Genomic DNA, 13,121 nt, shown 5'->3' on the forward strand with positions numbered 1-13,121 from the left:
ACACTTAGTAGCTACCAGTTTTAATAAGTAATTGTAAAATGTCGTAGCTTTGTTGTTTGAAGAACACTTTATCTTCAGGCTATTGCATTTTTAAATTACAAGTGAAACGAAGGAGATTCCTTTAAATTAATTCAACTGTTTCATAAACTTTTGTAACAAGCTAATTGTACACCCTAATAAAATTTAAATACTGTCATATGAAATTTTCAGCTGTTATTTCACTATACGGACATAATATTATTATTTATCGAATTTTCGAAATATTAATATTTTCAAATAAAGTATTCAAAAAATAGTAAACCCACACCATTGAACGTATTGCAAGCTCATAAATTATTCTTCGTTCCTTTTTTATAACTTTAGACTGTACAAACTAACGATACAACCATCTTTCAAACACCTCAACAAAATCTCAAACGAAGATCTTCATGACTGTGAAACTATCTGCACCATAGAGGAATTCCTTGATCTAAAACGCAAGAACGTTAAAATTACCTTCATATCTCCAAGAAGACCTGCAGCCAACAGTCACAATAATTTCTCGGAACAGTGAGAAAATTCCAACAACCTCGATCTTACACAACTTGAGGAAAGAATCTCAGTCATCAGACATGCACCGTAATATTTGTAATTCAGCGAGTTTCGTTCTACTGTTACGGCGGTTCTTTGTAACGAGAAATGAAACATTAAGCCGTCCAATTTCCCAAAATTATAAAACAACGCGCTTAATCGTTTCATGGGGGTCCGTGTTAGCATATGGGAGAAAGGGAAACGATATTGCGAGCGTGTAGTAACGCCTCTCTATTCAGCGAAGGGCCGCGATACAAAGTGAATTGGCGGGAGCTAATGAAACGAAAATTAAGGCAGGCCGTCAGCTGCTCGGAAGTACCGTGTCGCGGGTAGATTTTCCGGAAAACGGAAGGCCTCACGTTGTTGTATCCTCGAAGCGGAACACGCGATACTCCACTGTACCATGGAGTTAATGAAGAAATTACTTCGAACCTCGAGGTCCGATGGACCACCGTTTAAGCGACCCTTTTCATATGAAAAACATTGTGGTTGAATGTTTGGGAAAACGTACATGAAAATTGATTGAAGAAATTGGGGATAGATACCGAAGAGCTGTTTCTAACTTTCTTCTAACCCACTTTTTCCGATGTGGTGTAATAGAGACTTATTTTTAGCTTTTTAATTTTTTTCTATTGATTTCATACTAACTGTACGTTAGAATTACTGCAGTGTTTTATTGCAGTGAATACTTTGAAGAAGAATGTCGTAGGAAAGTTCAACGTTTTTTATCATATTTTTCGATATGTACGCATGCATTAATTATAAGTAATACATTGATTTATTTGTATTGTTTATTTGAAGAAACTCTCGAAGATACCTTTATTTTTCAAGCTAGAAAGGATCAGTCAAATAATTTCACCGTGTGCCTTTTTCTGTTTTCTCTGTTAAGAACGATAAAGACAGACACTTGATCGCAACGATATCGCACAGCAAAATGTCGCTTGTGGAGTTTCTGCATAAACGTAGTATTGTTGAATAATAGGTATAAATAAAGTAACATACATATGGTTTTGTCAAGACAGAAAACAAACTGTGACGGATTTTAATTAGAACGGAACTTCTAATGACTGAAATCTTATGAGCTTGTTGTAAGTTGATATATGACTAGAGAATATGTTTGAATAAAGAAATTTTTAATTTGCTGATTACAAGAAAAGTCTTCCCCTCATTCAAGAAAAATGAGCTTTATCGAACGTTCATTTATCTTCTGCTTTTTTGTCGTATCGACTGCTATGCCCATGGTTGTTCTTTATAGTTCTTTACGTGGAATTTAATATTACAGAGTGCAGGATAATGGAGAAAAATTTAAGGAACGACAAAATCAATTTTCATTTAATGTAAAATATATTGGATTATACGTACGCCATATTATTATCAATTTTTGAAGATGAAATTCTTAGCAAATTTTAAATTCTTAAAAGTAGTTCATAACATATATTAATTTGATTAAGAAAATATTATATGAAATGTCTGAGCTATAAAATTCTACGATCTTAAGAAACATTCTTGGGAGCTTAAATCAAGTTATTTTAGTCCCGACAGTGCCAATTCATAAAAAAACCATCATGTACTCTACGTTCATTGAGTACCAAAAATATCAACACCTAAAATATATATTTGCTATATATGAACATCGCCATCAGAAATATCGACGATTACTAAATTCATTTTTAAGAATTTCTAAGAATAAGTTTTAAGAATATCAACACCACTAAATTAATAATTTTGTTAAAGGTTCCTATTACTAAATAAAAGAAAGAAACCATTATTCAAATAAAGAGTAACTAAATGAATTTGTTCTGAAATAAAATTTAAATTATGTGAAATAAAGAACATTTAAATTTTAAAAAGCAAACTTTTTATATTTACCCAATTAATTCCTTCTACGTCATTTTCCCGCAAGTTGAGTCCTGTAATGTTGGTCGTTGTTTTATTTCGCACTTCCCAGATGGGTAATTTCGTCGAGTCCTACAATTCATAGAAGTATTAAACATAATATGACAATAGCGTTGAAAATATAGAAAGTTATATATGCTGTAACATAGAACAATTATGACATAGAACAAAAATTAGTCTAACAATTTAGCTTAAGTCTTACATTCTTTTAGCTTACGTTACACTCCTCCTTTGCAATTACGCGATATGAAAATTATTAGATTACAATCGACGTTTGTATATGGGCCAGAGAACACTACAAAAAATCACAATAATTTCTAATACTAAATTTGCATTTATTAAGTGACATTGAAAATTAATTTATACCGAAGTAAGAATTTTGTTTGTCGTTTCAATTATATATTTATAACGCAACTAAAAGAATACAATCTAACCAGAAATTTGTTTCATCCTCTAAATGTAACGAGTACATTAAAATTTCCTATAAATGCATAAACGTTCACGGTCTATTTATGACAAAAAGAATCTCGGCCAGTCCACTAACAGCGAAAATAACGGAGGTGATTAAAACCTGTGGTTCACCCTATATACTATGTTGCACGCAAATTGTGTATAATTCCCAGCTTTAGTCGCGACATAATTTTAAAAAGTGTCAATTGCCAGCCGCGTCCCATTTTTACTTGGCGGCGGAGCCAAACCTCCAAATAATGCGTCATCTATCTCGGACGTTTCGGCCAATTCACGCTGACCTCTGAAAACGCGATCCATCATAGTGTACACGCGTCTCAATGGGCTCGACCTGATTCGACGAGGAGCGATCACTATACACCAGCAACCGTGAAATCTGGAATCTTAAGCGGACCAACGTTTGAACGGTCGTTCGCCTTGCTTCCTTGTTATCTCGATGCAACAAGCGGGAAATAACTTGGGAACTCTGTGCTAACTATAAGAAGTGTGTCTGTAAACGGAGGCCAGACGTATCGCGGAAGTGCTCTGATGGTTTGTTGACTAACTGGTTTCTTTTTAGTAATTTTTGTTCGGAAAGTCGAGAAACTGTAGATAAATGCCTTTAGGCGATGCCTGGTTCTCGTATAGCGAAGTAATCAAGGATGTTGATCGAGGGTTCAATGCTGTGGGTGGAAATAAGAAATTATGAGAAGGTGATTATGATAAAAGATGAAGAGAATAAAATAAATTGTACACATAGTTGCAATTTACAATTATTAAATAAAAGATATTTATAGAGAAATACGTTTTCTTTTTTTTTCATTTCTTTGCTTCCCTTTCGTTCTTTCCTTTCTCATTTCCTTCTTCCCTCCTTTACTTTTCTGTGCTTTCCTTTTCTTTCCTGCCCCATCTACTCCTTTTTTCTTTCTCTCCTTTCTCTTAATATTGGTCGATTCTCTCCCTTTCTGCAATCTCTTTCCTCTTTTCTTTCTTCTTGCCTTCGATTTATCTTTCGTTTCCTTTCTTGTCATTCCTTCCCTTCCTTCCATTTTACACTGTCTTTCGTCGATAAAGAAAATTAGTTTTCATATCCCACGTACAAATAAATCCAGTTGTACCTCTCTACGATCGTATTTCACCGAATTACAACTTTTTGGTCATAAAATTAGTACATTTTTAGACAGGAGATGATTCTGTTATGTCTCTGTTCTATTGAGAAATGGCAAAATACGATATGAAATAGCGCGACTTGGGTCAGCTTCGCACTAACACTGTTACAATCTTGTTGTTACCAACCTTCTTGTTACGAAATGTAATAAGCTTCCCCGATACTGACGCCAAGCTATCTACAATTACAAAGTTGTAATCTTCTCCGAAGTAATCAAGTCAATCCTTTCATTTCGTAAAAACAATTTAAATAAACTAGATTATTAAATTTAAATTAAATTAAATACCCGTCTAATAAAAAATACTCGTTTCCAAAAGCTACCATTTAAACAAATTCTATCTGAAACGATAATTTCAAATAAAATTCATAACTAGGATTACACTGAAATAAATAATTATCCAATAAAACGAACCATTACCCATGAAGCACTGTGTATTTCAATAAATTCTCTCTGAAACCATTAATCTAAAGCGGCCAGAAGACAAACACGTTGTTGTTTAACTACATTCTCTGTGCTGTGTACAACCCTTCCCATTCCATTGAAACTATAATTAGAACATATTTGCTGACTCGTAAAGGTCGACCCTGCGGAGAAGGAGGAGAAGGTATTCAGGGTTATCGAAATCGTAGCATCGCATCGGGCCGGCAGATACAGTGACGTTGATGTGGGTCCACTTGGTGTCTCGGGTTTGGCTTTAGCGCCGTTCAACGAGGTGTCTTCCACGAATTTCTCGACAGCCCGGACAAATATAGATGCATCGTGAAATTCCTCACGAATTCATACGACACGACACGCCTTTTTCCTCCTGGTGCTTCGCCCTCTGTATACACAGACAAATTTCGAATATTTGCGAACGCCAGAGAGGAGCGTCCCTACAACTTCTGTCGAACTGTCGCCGTGATCAAAGTGCTTCATCTATAGCTTAAAGCTAGAACACGGCAATTTTAAAGAGGAACTAGAGAAAAATAACCGGCGGACGCGTTTGAATGAAAGTGAAAAGGAAGCCGAATTTTTGCTTATTTGAAGTAGAAGAAAATTTTGTTATTGTTGAAGGATGAAAATTTACCTCAAACAATTTTATATATACAGTAGCGGGCAAAAGTTTAAGACGAAATGAAAGAAATAAATAATTGATTTACTTTCCATAAAAAATATAAATACAGTGTTCTACTTTTGGTATTAACTAATTAGACATTTGTTTGTACACTTACAAAAAAAATTTCATTTTGATATTTTGCTCAGTAGCTGTTATAAAAAAGGAACGAAATCTGTATAATATTTTGTCGGTCAAAAGTTTAAGACTACACAAAAAATATTAATTTTTGGTAAGAAAATATACACAATTTTTGTTGAAATTCAATATTTTGTTCAATATCCGTTATTTCTTATCACTTCGGTACATTTTCTTGGCATAGAAACTATTAATTTTTTACATTGATCTACCGTAATATTACTCCGTAATGTGTAATCTACCGTAAGATGTTTCAATTGTAAAGTTCATTTAAATTTTTCGATTTATAATCTTGTACTGTCTTTTTTATGATGCTCCACAAATTCTCGATTGATTTAATGTCTGGTGATTGCGACGGCCACGGCAGCACGGTAATATTTTCTTCTTCAAGAATCTGTTTCACAACCCGAGCCGTGTGCTTCGGATCATTATCATTTTGAAAAATAAAATCATCACTCATATTGTTGCGTGCAAAAGACAACATTGTGTTTTTGAGTATGCCCATGTATTGAAAACGGTCCATAATTCCATTGATACGACATATCGGACCAGGGCCGCCTCGAGAAAAACACGCATACACCATAACGTTTCCACCACCATGTTTGAGAGTTTTTAAAACGCACTGTGTTTTCAAACTTTCGCCAATTCGACGACTAACATACCATATCCCGTCAGAAGAGGCGCGATTGAATTTCGATTCGTCCGAAAACAATGCCTTTTGACAATATTCACTTGTCCAATGCTTATGAGCTTTAGCAAATGCAAGTCGTCTTTTTCGATTCGTAGAACTCAGCAGTGGTTTCTTTTGGGGTTTTCGCCCACTTAAGTTAAAGTCTTCTAATCTTCTCCTAACAGTTCTAGCACTAATTTGTGTATCGTTATCGTAGTTTATCTCCGTAGCAATATTATTTGCACTACGAAAACGATCCTTTTCGCTCAATCGATGAATCCGGCGATCCATTTTCGGCGTTGTTTTCCGTGGTCTTCCGTTTTTCGGTTAATCGCAATACATACCTGCCTTTAAAAATTTATACCAAGCTTGCTTACAAGCCGTTTCTGTCCTGTTCACTATATTTGCTATTTCGGTCAAGGTATTACTTTGCTTTCGCAGCCTTACGATTTGTTCCCTTTCGTTTTCAAGTAAATTCTTTGATTTACCCATAGTCTGTTCCTACCTAGATGAATTTTAAGCAATAAAAGGTACACTAAACAATGATTTTGACATTCCAGAATCAAAATGTTCAAAAACTGTACTCACACTCACGTTTTACACAGATCGTCTTAAACTAATGTCCACTGTTTACAAGTGCTAAGCGGTAACTAACTGTTGTAACTTCTACATTGTTTGTATTCAACAACTGACGGTTCTGAGGTTACGAAGGTCAAACATACAGCTATGTTATTTCAAAGAGACAAACTGAATAGAAGAACCATTTGCGTATAAGATGTTTGTAATCCGGTTTACAAATCATCGTGTTAAACTTTTGTCCGCTACTGTAGATAGATGTAGTTTTTTAGGGCGAATCACATAAAATGCCCTTCGCGTTCAAGCTGTTCAGAGATTACATTGACCAACTGCATAAATTTAAAGGTAGAGAATAGCGATGATCTTTTTAAGTTTATTTCACAGTTTACGATTACTTACACCATTTCGTAAAGATTCACCGATTGATTTTAGGGAACGAAAAAGATGATTTGAAAATATTTAAAGACAATAAAAATATGAACTCCTATTATCTAAAAAATTGACACTTATATACAGGGTGGTTTGTTACTGGTGGTACAAGCGTAAAGGGGGTGATTCTACGCGAAAAAAGAAGTTGAAAATATACAATAAAAATTTTTCGTTTGAGGCTTTGTTTTCGAGAAAACCGACTTTGAATTTTCGCTCGGTACACGTGCGGTACGTTATAACGGATCTCACTGTAGATCGTTGTCTCGATGGAAAAATTAAAAAAAAAAATTTTTATTCCATATTTTTGACTTCTTTTTTCGTGTAGAATCACCCCCTTTCCGCTTGTACCACCAGTTACCAACCACCCTGTATATCGTGTCAGTGATATGTATCGAACGATTCTTTTATCTAAATTACCTTCCATCGTTTGACCTAAACAATCATCTAAAACTCCCACTCTGAGAGCCTAACCAACCCCCATGCAACACCTTACACCATCCACCTCCATCAAACGTATCTCTAAAAAGACGCAGCGCTAGTTTCCTTTTCCAGTCGAACTCCCCCGTAAATCGCAGAAGTTCGTAACTTTCCCTTGAAAGTTCGCATTGTCTTTAGATACATGCACAATTCGACAAAAGGGACGTTTCTACGCGTCTCTCGGAGGACGTCGATACGTTGTTCCGCTTTGGAACAAAAAAAAAGCGCGGAATAAAGAAAGTAAGGAGGGTGAAAGAAGAAGAAGAAGAAGAAGAAAAAGAATAAAATGGAGAAACGATATGCCTCGCGCGAAAACCCTCGACGCGACGCGAACGTCGTTATTTGTGGAGGTATTGTTACGTGCTCGATGGTAATGCCTCATAAAAAGCGTATTCCGCGGGAATGATGGCGAACGATGGAATGTTCAGACGGCACGCTATTACTGGCGTATCGCTGAAAACAATTACTCGCTGCGATTTATGGCTACGTTTAATAAAAAGCCTGGCGATTGTAACCAGCTAATGCAGTCACTACGCCAGGCGGTGAACGTGACCGCAACGCGTTTCATGGATTTATTAATGAAATTCCCTGGGAAAGGCCGCCATCAAAAATCCGCGTTCGATTCACGATTATCTCTGCTAATTGTCCGCGGTTCGGTGTCCAGAAAACCTTTAGGACACCAGTGACTGGATACGTGTCGATTTTGGATGAATAGACGAGATTATTGGCATTATTGGCTTGGTTGGAGTAAGTTAACACATTTACTGTCCACTACGATTAATTCCTACTCGATAAATCTTGTCCGTGAAGCGAAAGTATTGTCATACGAACTTTCTACGGACGCACGCCTAGCATATTCTTTTTCGTTCCATATGTCGAGGATTGTAAACTTGAGAATTGTAATTTGACTATGAAACGAAGCCATTTTTGCGCGCGTGAAATGAACCTGAGATCCGTGTAATGTTTTAACGATTAAATACAATCTTTCAGAAGTTGAAACAATTAATAGAATAGAAATATTTCTAATTATTGGATAAGTCAATTTTTAAATGTATTTAAATTTCATAAAACGCGGAGTTCCCAATTTTTACACTGTCTACCCAATTTCCGATTTAACGAGCTGTAGATTTTGTTGAATTATTTGAACAAATGGAACCGACGCGGGCGTTGTAGAATCTAAAATAAGCTCGCAAAACGCTCATTGTTCGAAGTCGTAAATCTCTCTCCATCGTCTAAACTTCGTTACCTCTAAATGCGTACAAATGAATTTTCCGAAACATATCCTTTGTTAAAAAACGAGACCACGAACCGTAGGAAACGTATTTGCAGTTTCTTGTATGGATAAACAGAAGAGAGCAAAATGTTATTCCGTTTAGTCGTTCGCGATTAGACACGCTTTATAACTATCGTATTAACTTACTCTAAAGGTAAACTTGTAATTAAGCATGTTTAAGGAAACTCATATAAGATTAGTGATAGTTATCAATCATTACTGATATTATCATAGATTTCAGAACAATTTGGAAACTTCTACATTTAATCCGAAGTTTTAATTACTTTCACCATAAAAATGGATTTTTCTCGATCTTGTAAAGACCGTTTTTAAACTCTGTTACAACGAACAGACGATGTAACCAGGGACAAATTTTCTTCCACTTGTTATTTTATTCTACGACTAACTATAGGAAGTCTACTTATCTTATAAAGAAATTTAATTAACAAATAATAAGTCTGATAAACTTATTGTTAATCCTGAAAAATCTTAATTTGCATTATGATAAATAAAAGCTTATGAGTAAATTTCTAAATCAAAATGATCTCGGAACTTAATCTACGAAAGAATAATCAGCAACCCCATGTTATTCTACGACTAATTGTAGGTGGATTGGGTCGATCATTAGAGGGAATAGTTACAAGTTTCTCGATAAGATCTACGCATATAATGTAGAATGTGGTGTAATACCAGGTAAGTAATTAAGAAATTACAGTAGTCCGCCAGCAGCTTGACCTCCATCGCCTGATAGAGCACCTCGATGATGTTACTCGGCTTGACGTCGATAATCACATTGCAGATGGACATTGCGCGAATCTCCTTCAGAACTGGTCGATTATCCACCCCTTCGCTGAGTTTTTTTATCGTGATAGCGCTGTCTTTCGTTCGCTTGAGTGACAGAGCCTTTTGAATCCGCGATAAACCGTCGTTGTCTTCGTACACAGCCGCGAAAGAGTTCCATTTCATCGATTCGACCACGTCAGCGATCGCCTGGGGAAAATATTACGTATCCTTTACTGGGAATGATATTCGATTTCGGTCGGGTCAGTGTTATTTCCGATAGAACAGTTAATTTCGCACACATGCTGCAGTTAAACAGTTATAGCAATCCTCTAGTGCATGCACAATAGTGTACTTTTAATAGTACGCGTGCAGTTGTGCAAGTGAAATCATAGAAATTTAACGAGATATAAGCAATGATGTAATTGCAGCAGTAGAAATGCAATGCTATAAGTGCAAGTGTGCGGATATTTATAGAAATTTATATTTTTGGAAGCACAACCGAAGAGATGAAATTTGCGTAGAGATTTGTTTCACTCGCTAAATTTCGTAACGAATGTAGTGATGTGTTTAAAAATCTTTCGAAAACATATTCGCAGCCTAGCGATGATTAAAACGTAATGGTGAAGGTGCAGTAATGTAACGACGAAGTAAATGCAATATCGTGATTGTAATAGTGAAAATGCAACGATATAAGTATTTAAGAAATAACGATTCAGCTGTAAAAAAATATACAGTAAAATCGCGATAGATATGTATTCGTGTTTCTCTTTTTTATTTTGTTTTTTCAATGAAACTGCGCTTTTTGCGCAACAGATGTTAAAAGAAACGCTATACGCGGAGGAGAAAAAAAAAATAGAAAAGCAAACGTGCAATTGCGTTCCGTACCCTGAATATTCAAGTGTTACGAGAGTTTGACGTCACTTAGCATTCTATTCTAATTACCTGCTAAACTCACGCGTTTTAATTACCTCTACGTTCAAAAAAAAAAAAAAAAAAAATTGTTGCAATATGTTCGTGTATTATACGGAAGAAAAATGAAATAAAACTTCATATTTCTACTATACCGTAATTGTCTTTTTGAATGGCTTAAAATAGCGAAAAAGCTTGAAAACTGGATTTAACTTGGTTAATTGTTCTACATTCACTTAGTATAATTTTGTTTTCTATCTTACGACAGATGATTCAAATATATTATGTACGAACATGCTTGATGTTTATAATTTACTATTTAAACAGCAATCAAAGCTGCAAAATTGCTATAAATTTAAGTAATTAATTAATTTTGATTCGTTTCAAGTATTCAATTGTGGAAAATTTATATTATTATTGCTATTATTAAACGCTTTTATTACATGTGTACATATAATATATATTTTTATTATTTATTTATATTTTCAATGGCAATATCATCATTAATAATTAACGAATATACCGTGAAGCTGTTACACATGAAATGACCAATTACCTTCAAATGGTTTCACGTTTTATAGGAAGTAATTTTAAACTTTAGTATACTGTTAATTAATCTCATACCAATGATACTATGCTTTTATTCCACTTTTGAATGAAATATTTCTGCCATCTTCTTGATCGTTTCAATGATATTTACAACCCTAATTATGCAAACTAGTATTAATTAAGCTAGACTAATTTAATATTACTAGTTTTTTTATAAAATATTACAAATTTGTTGCCTATTTCCAAGAAGTTTATATCTTCGAATTTATCTATTCTCACTTTCAACAATTTCATATTAAAATACATTTCTTAGCTACTAGAGACATAGAAACCAGGAAATCGACAAATATAGATTTAACACGTTTTTCCTGCGTGATCTCCAAATGAAATGTCAGAAACATTAGTTTTCCGTGAAAAATGAACGTAAATGTTCGAATTTGTGTTTAAACCTAGTAATTTGTCGGGTATTAGTTACATGCGGATTGTTGTTAGTCGAGAGAACGTCGAACGTCGCAATGTCTGCGATAAATTAACGAAACTACCGTCGAGTTTGTTTGAACAAGCGAAAATCCAACGAGCGAAAATTCGGTCGTTCTTTCCTGTGGCAACTGTGTAAAAATGCCGCAAAAGGGGCATCACGATAACGAAACAAAAAAAAAAAAAGATATATATATACATATCAAACAAAATAAAAGCCTCCAAAGGTTGCAAGGACCAGAGAGAATATTGAAATATTTTTACGCCTCTGGAGGGAAGAATTTTCTGTTAAAACCGTGATATTTCGCGATCAGCAACATATGGTTCGGAGAAGAATCAAAAAGGGAGCGCCGATGCATTTTGTAATGGTTTAAAAGTTCGTAATTATGGAGTTCAAATGTCACATGAATTTACGAAAATGTGAAAATATATATTTATATTTTATATTTATAAAACATTTTAATTTACGATTTGCTATGACTATATACAGTGACTCGTGGAAATATTTGAGTAATTACCGTAGAAAATTTTTATCGATATATACGTTATATGCATTTTATGAAACTGTAATGAAATATATCAGTTAATATATCGATAAAATATGAAACCAATATAAAAATGTATACTTAAAATAAATATGTATTTTATACCTTCTATTCGCATTTGTTTCAAACTTTTCGAGTATGGTCGTGACAGTGACGTCGATGAGACATTACAGAACTAACGAGATTTCAAAATGTTTTATACTGCAGATATGAAACATTCATAGAAAGTTTCTATACCTAAATGCTCGAACACTTCTGTCAGTGGATGTATCTTCAAAAAAAAAACTTTAAGAAGCAGGCAATAAATTTGTTGCTTCCATAAATATTATCATATCGTATAATTCATTAAACGATTCCCTTATTTCCTAAAGATTAATCGCCGTTAATATTCTTAGCCGCGAACGGTCGTAAGCCGTTTATTGTTCATCGATATATGTATAATATTAATCGCTGCCTTTTTCTCTGGCACAAGACTTTTTATACGTTTCATGCATTTAACATTTCCTTTATAATTCCTTATCCCGTTTTTTCTTTCCGACATATCGATGCATATTTTTGCATCAAGCATGAGCACCAACGTACTGTATCAATTACCATGAGATTTAAATTTAACTAACCTCGCATACATACAGGGGCAGGAACTGCGCTTAAAAAAATTTTAATTGCGCCATAAAGATAAAGAAACGTTAAATAATCCTTTACGCTTGTCACGCACGTTCGTCGACAATTTTAATTAGACTTAATCGGCGAACCCCGTTCGATTCGTATCAACTCGCGTTCGTTTGTTTTTCCGACGCTGTGTCCATGAAAAGACCGGCAGAATAAAAACTCATCCGGCGTCGTTAGCCGAAGTTTGGTCTTTGATCGCGCTCATTAGCTTCGACTAGCCGGTTTAATGCACCAGCTACTTCAATCCGGCTCGATTTGCCTCATTAAACGAGTAATTTAAAATGCATCGAAACGCCACCTCCGCCCTGGTGCTTGCCCATTTCGCTGCCTTCTCTTCACCCCATCATTTTTTCTTTCATTGGTTTTCCTTTCCGAAGGGTTTCTGTCGCGTCGCGTCACCAGGTAAAATTGACGCGGTGAAAGTTTCCATATATGTATACAGTGTGTTAGA

The 13,121-nt window shown here is 34.9% G+C and overlaps 1 protein-coding gene across 2 annotated transcripts in view; it reads right to left on the minus strand.

Annotated features, from left to right (window-relative positions):
* Nucleotides 1-13,121, minus strand: part of LOC117215762 (glutamate receptor ionotropic, kainate 2-like) — a 73,562-nt gene that overhangs the window by 8,991 nt on the left and 51,450 nt on the right. For both annotated transcript variants that reach the window (XM_033462228.1, XM_033462227.1), the window contains 2 exons: nt 9,429-9,728; nt 2,440-2,538 (listed from right to left, as the gene is read on the minus strand). In XM_033462228.1, coding sequence (XP_033318119.1) covers nt 2,440-2,538; nt 9,429-9,728 — 399 coding nt within the window. The remainder of the gene's footprint in view (nt 1-2,439; nt 2,539-9,428; nt 9,729-13,121) is intronic.

The sequence above is a fragment of the Bombus bifarius genome, unplaced genomic scaffold (assembly GCF_011952205.1).
Source record: "Bombus bifarius isolate JDL3187 unplaced genomic scaffold, Bbif_JDL3187 scf7180000009790, whole genome shotgun sequence".
In the NCBI taxonomy this organism is placed as follows: domain Eukaryota; kingdom Metazoa; phylum Arthropoda; class Insecta; order Hymenoptera; family Apidae; genus Bombus; species Bombus bifarius.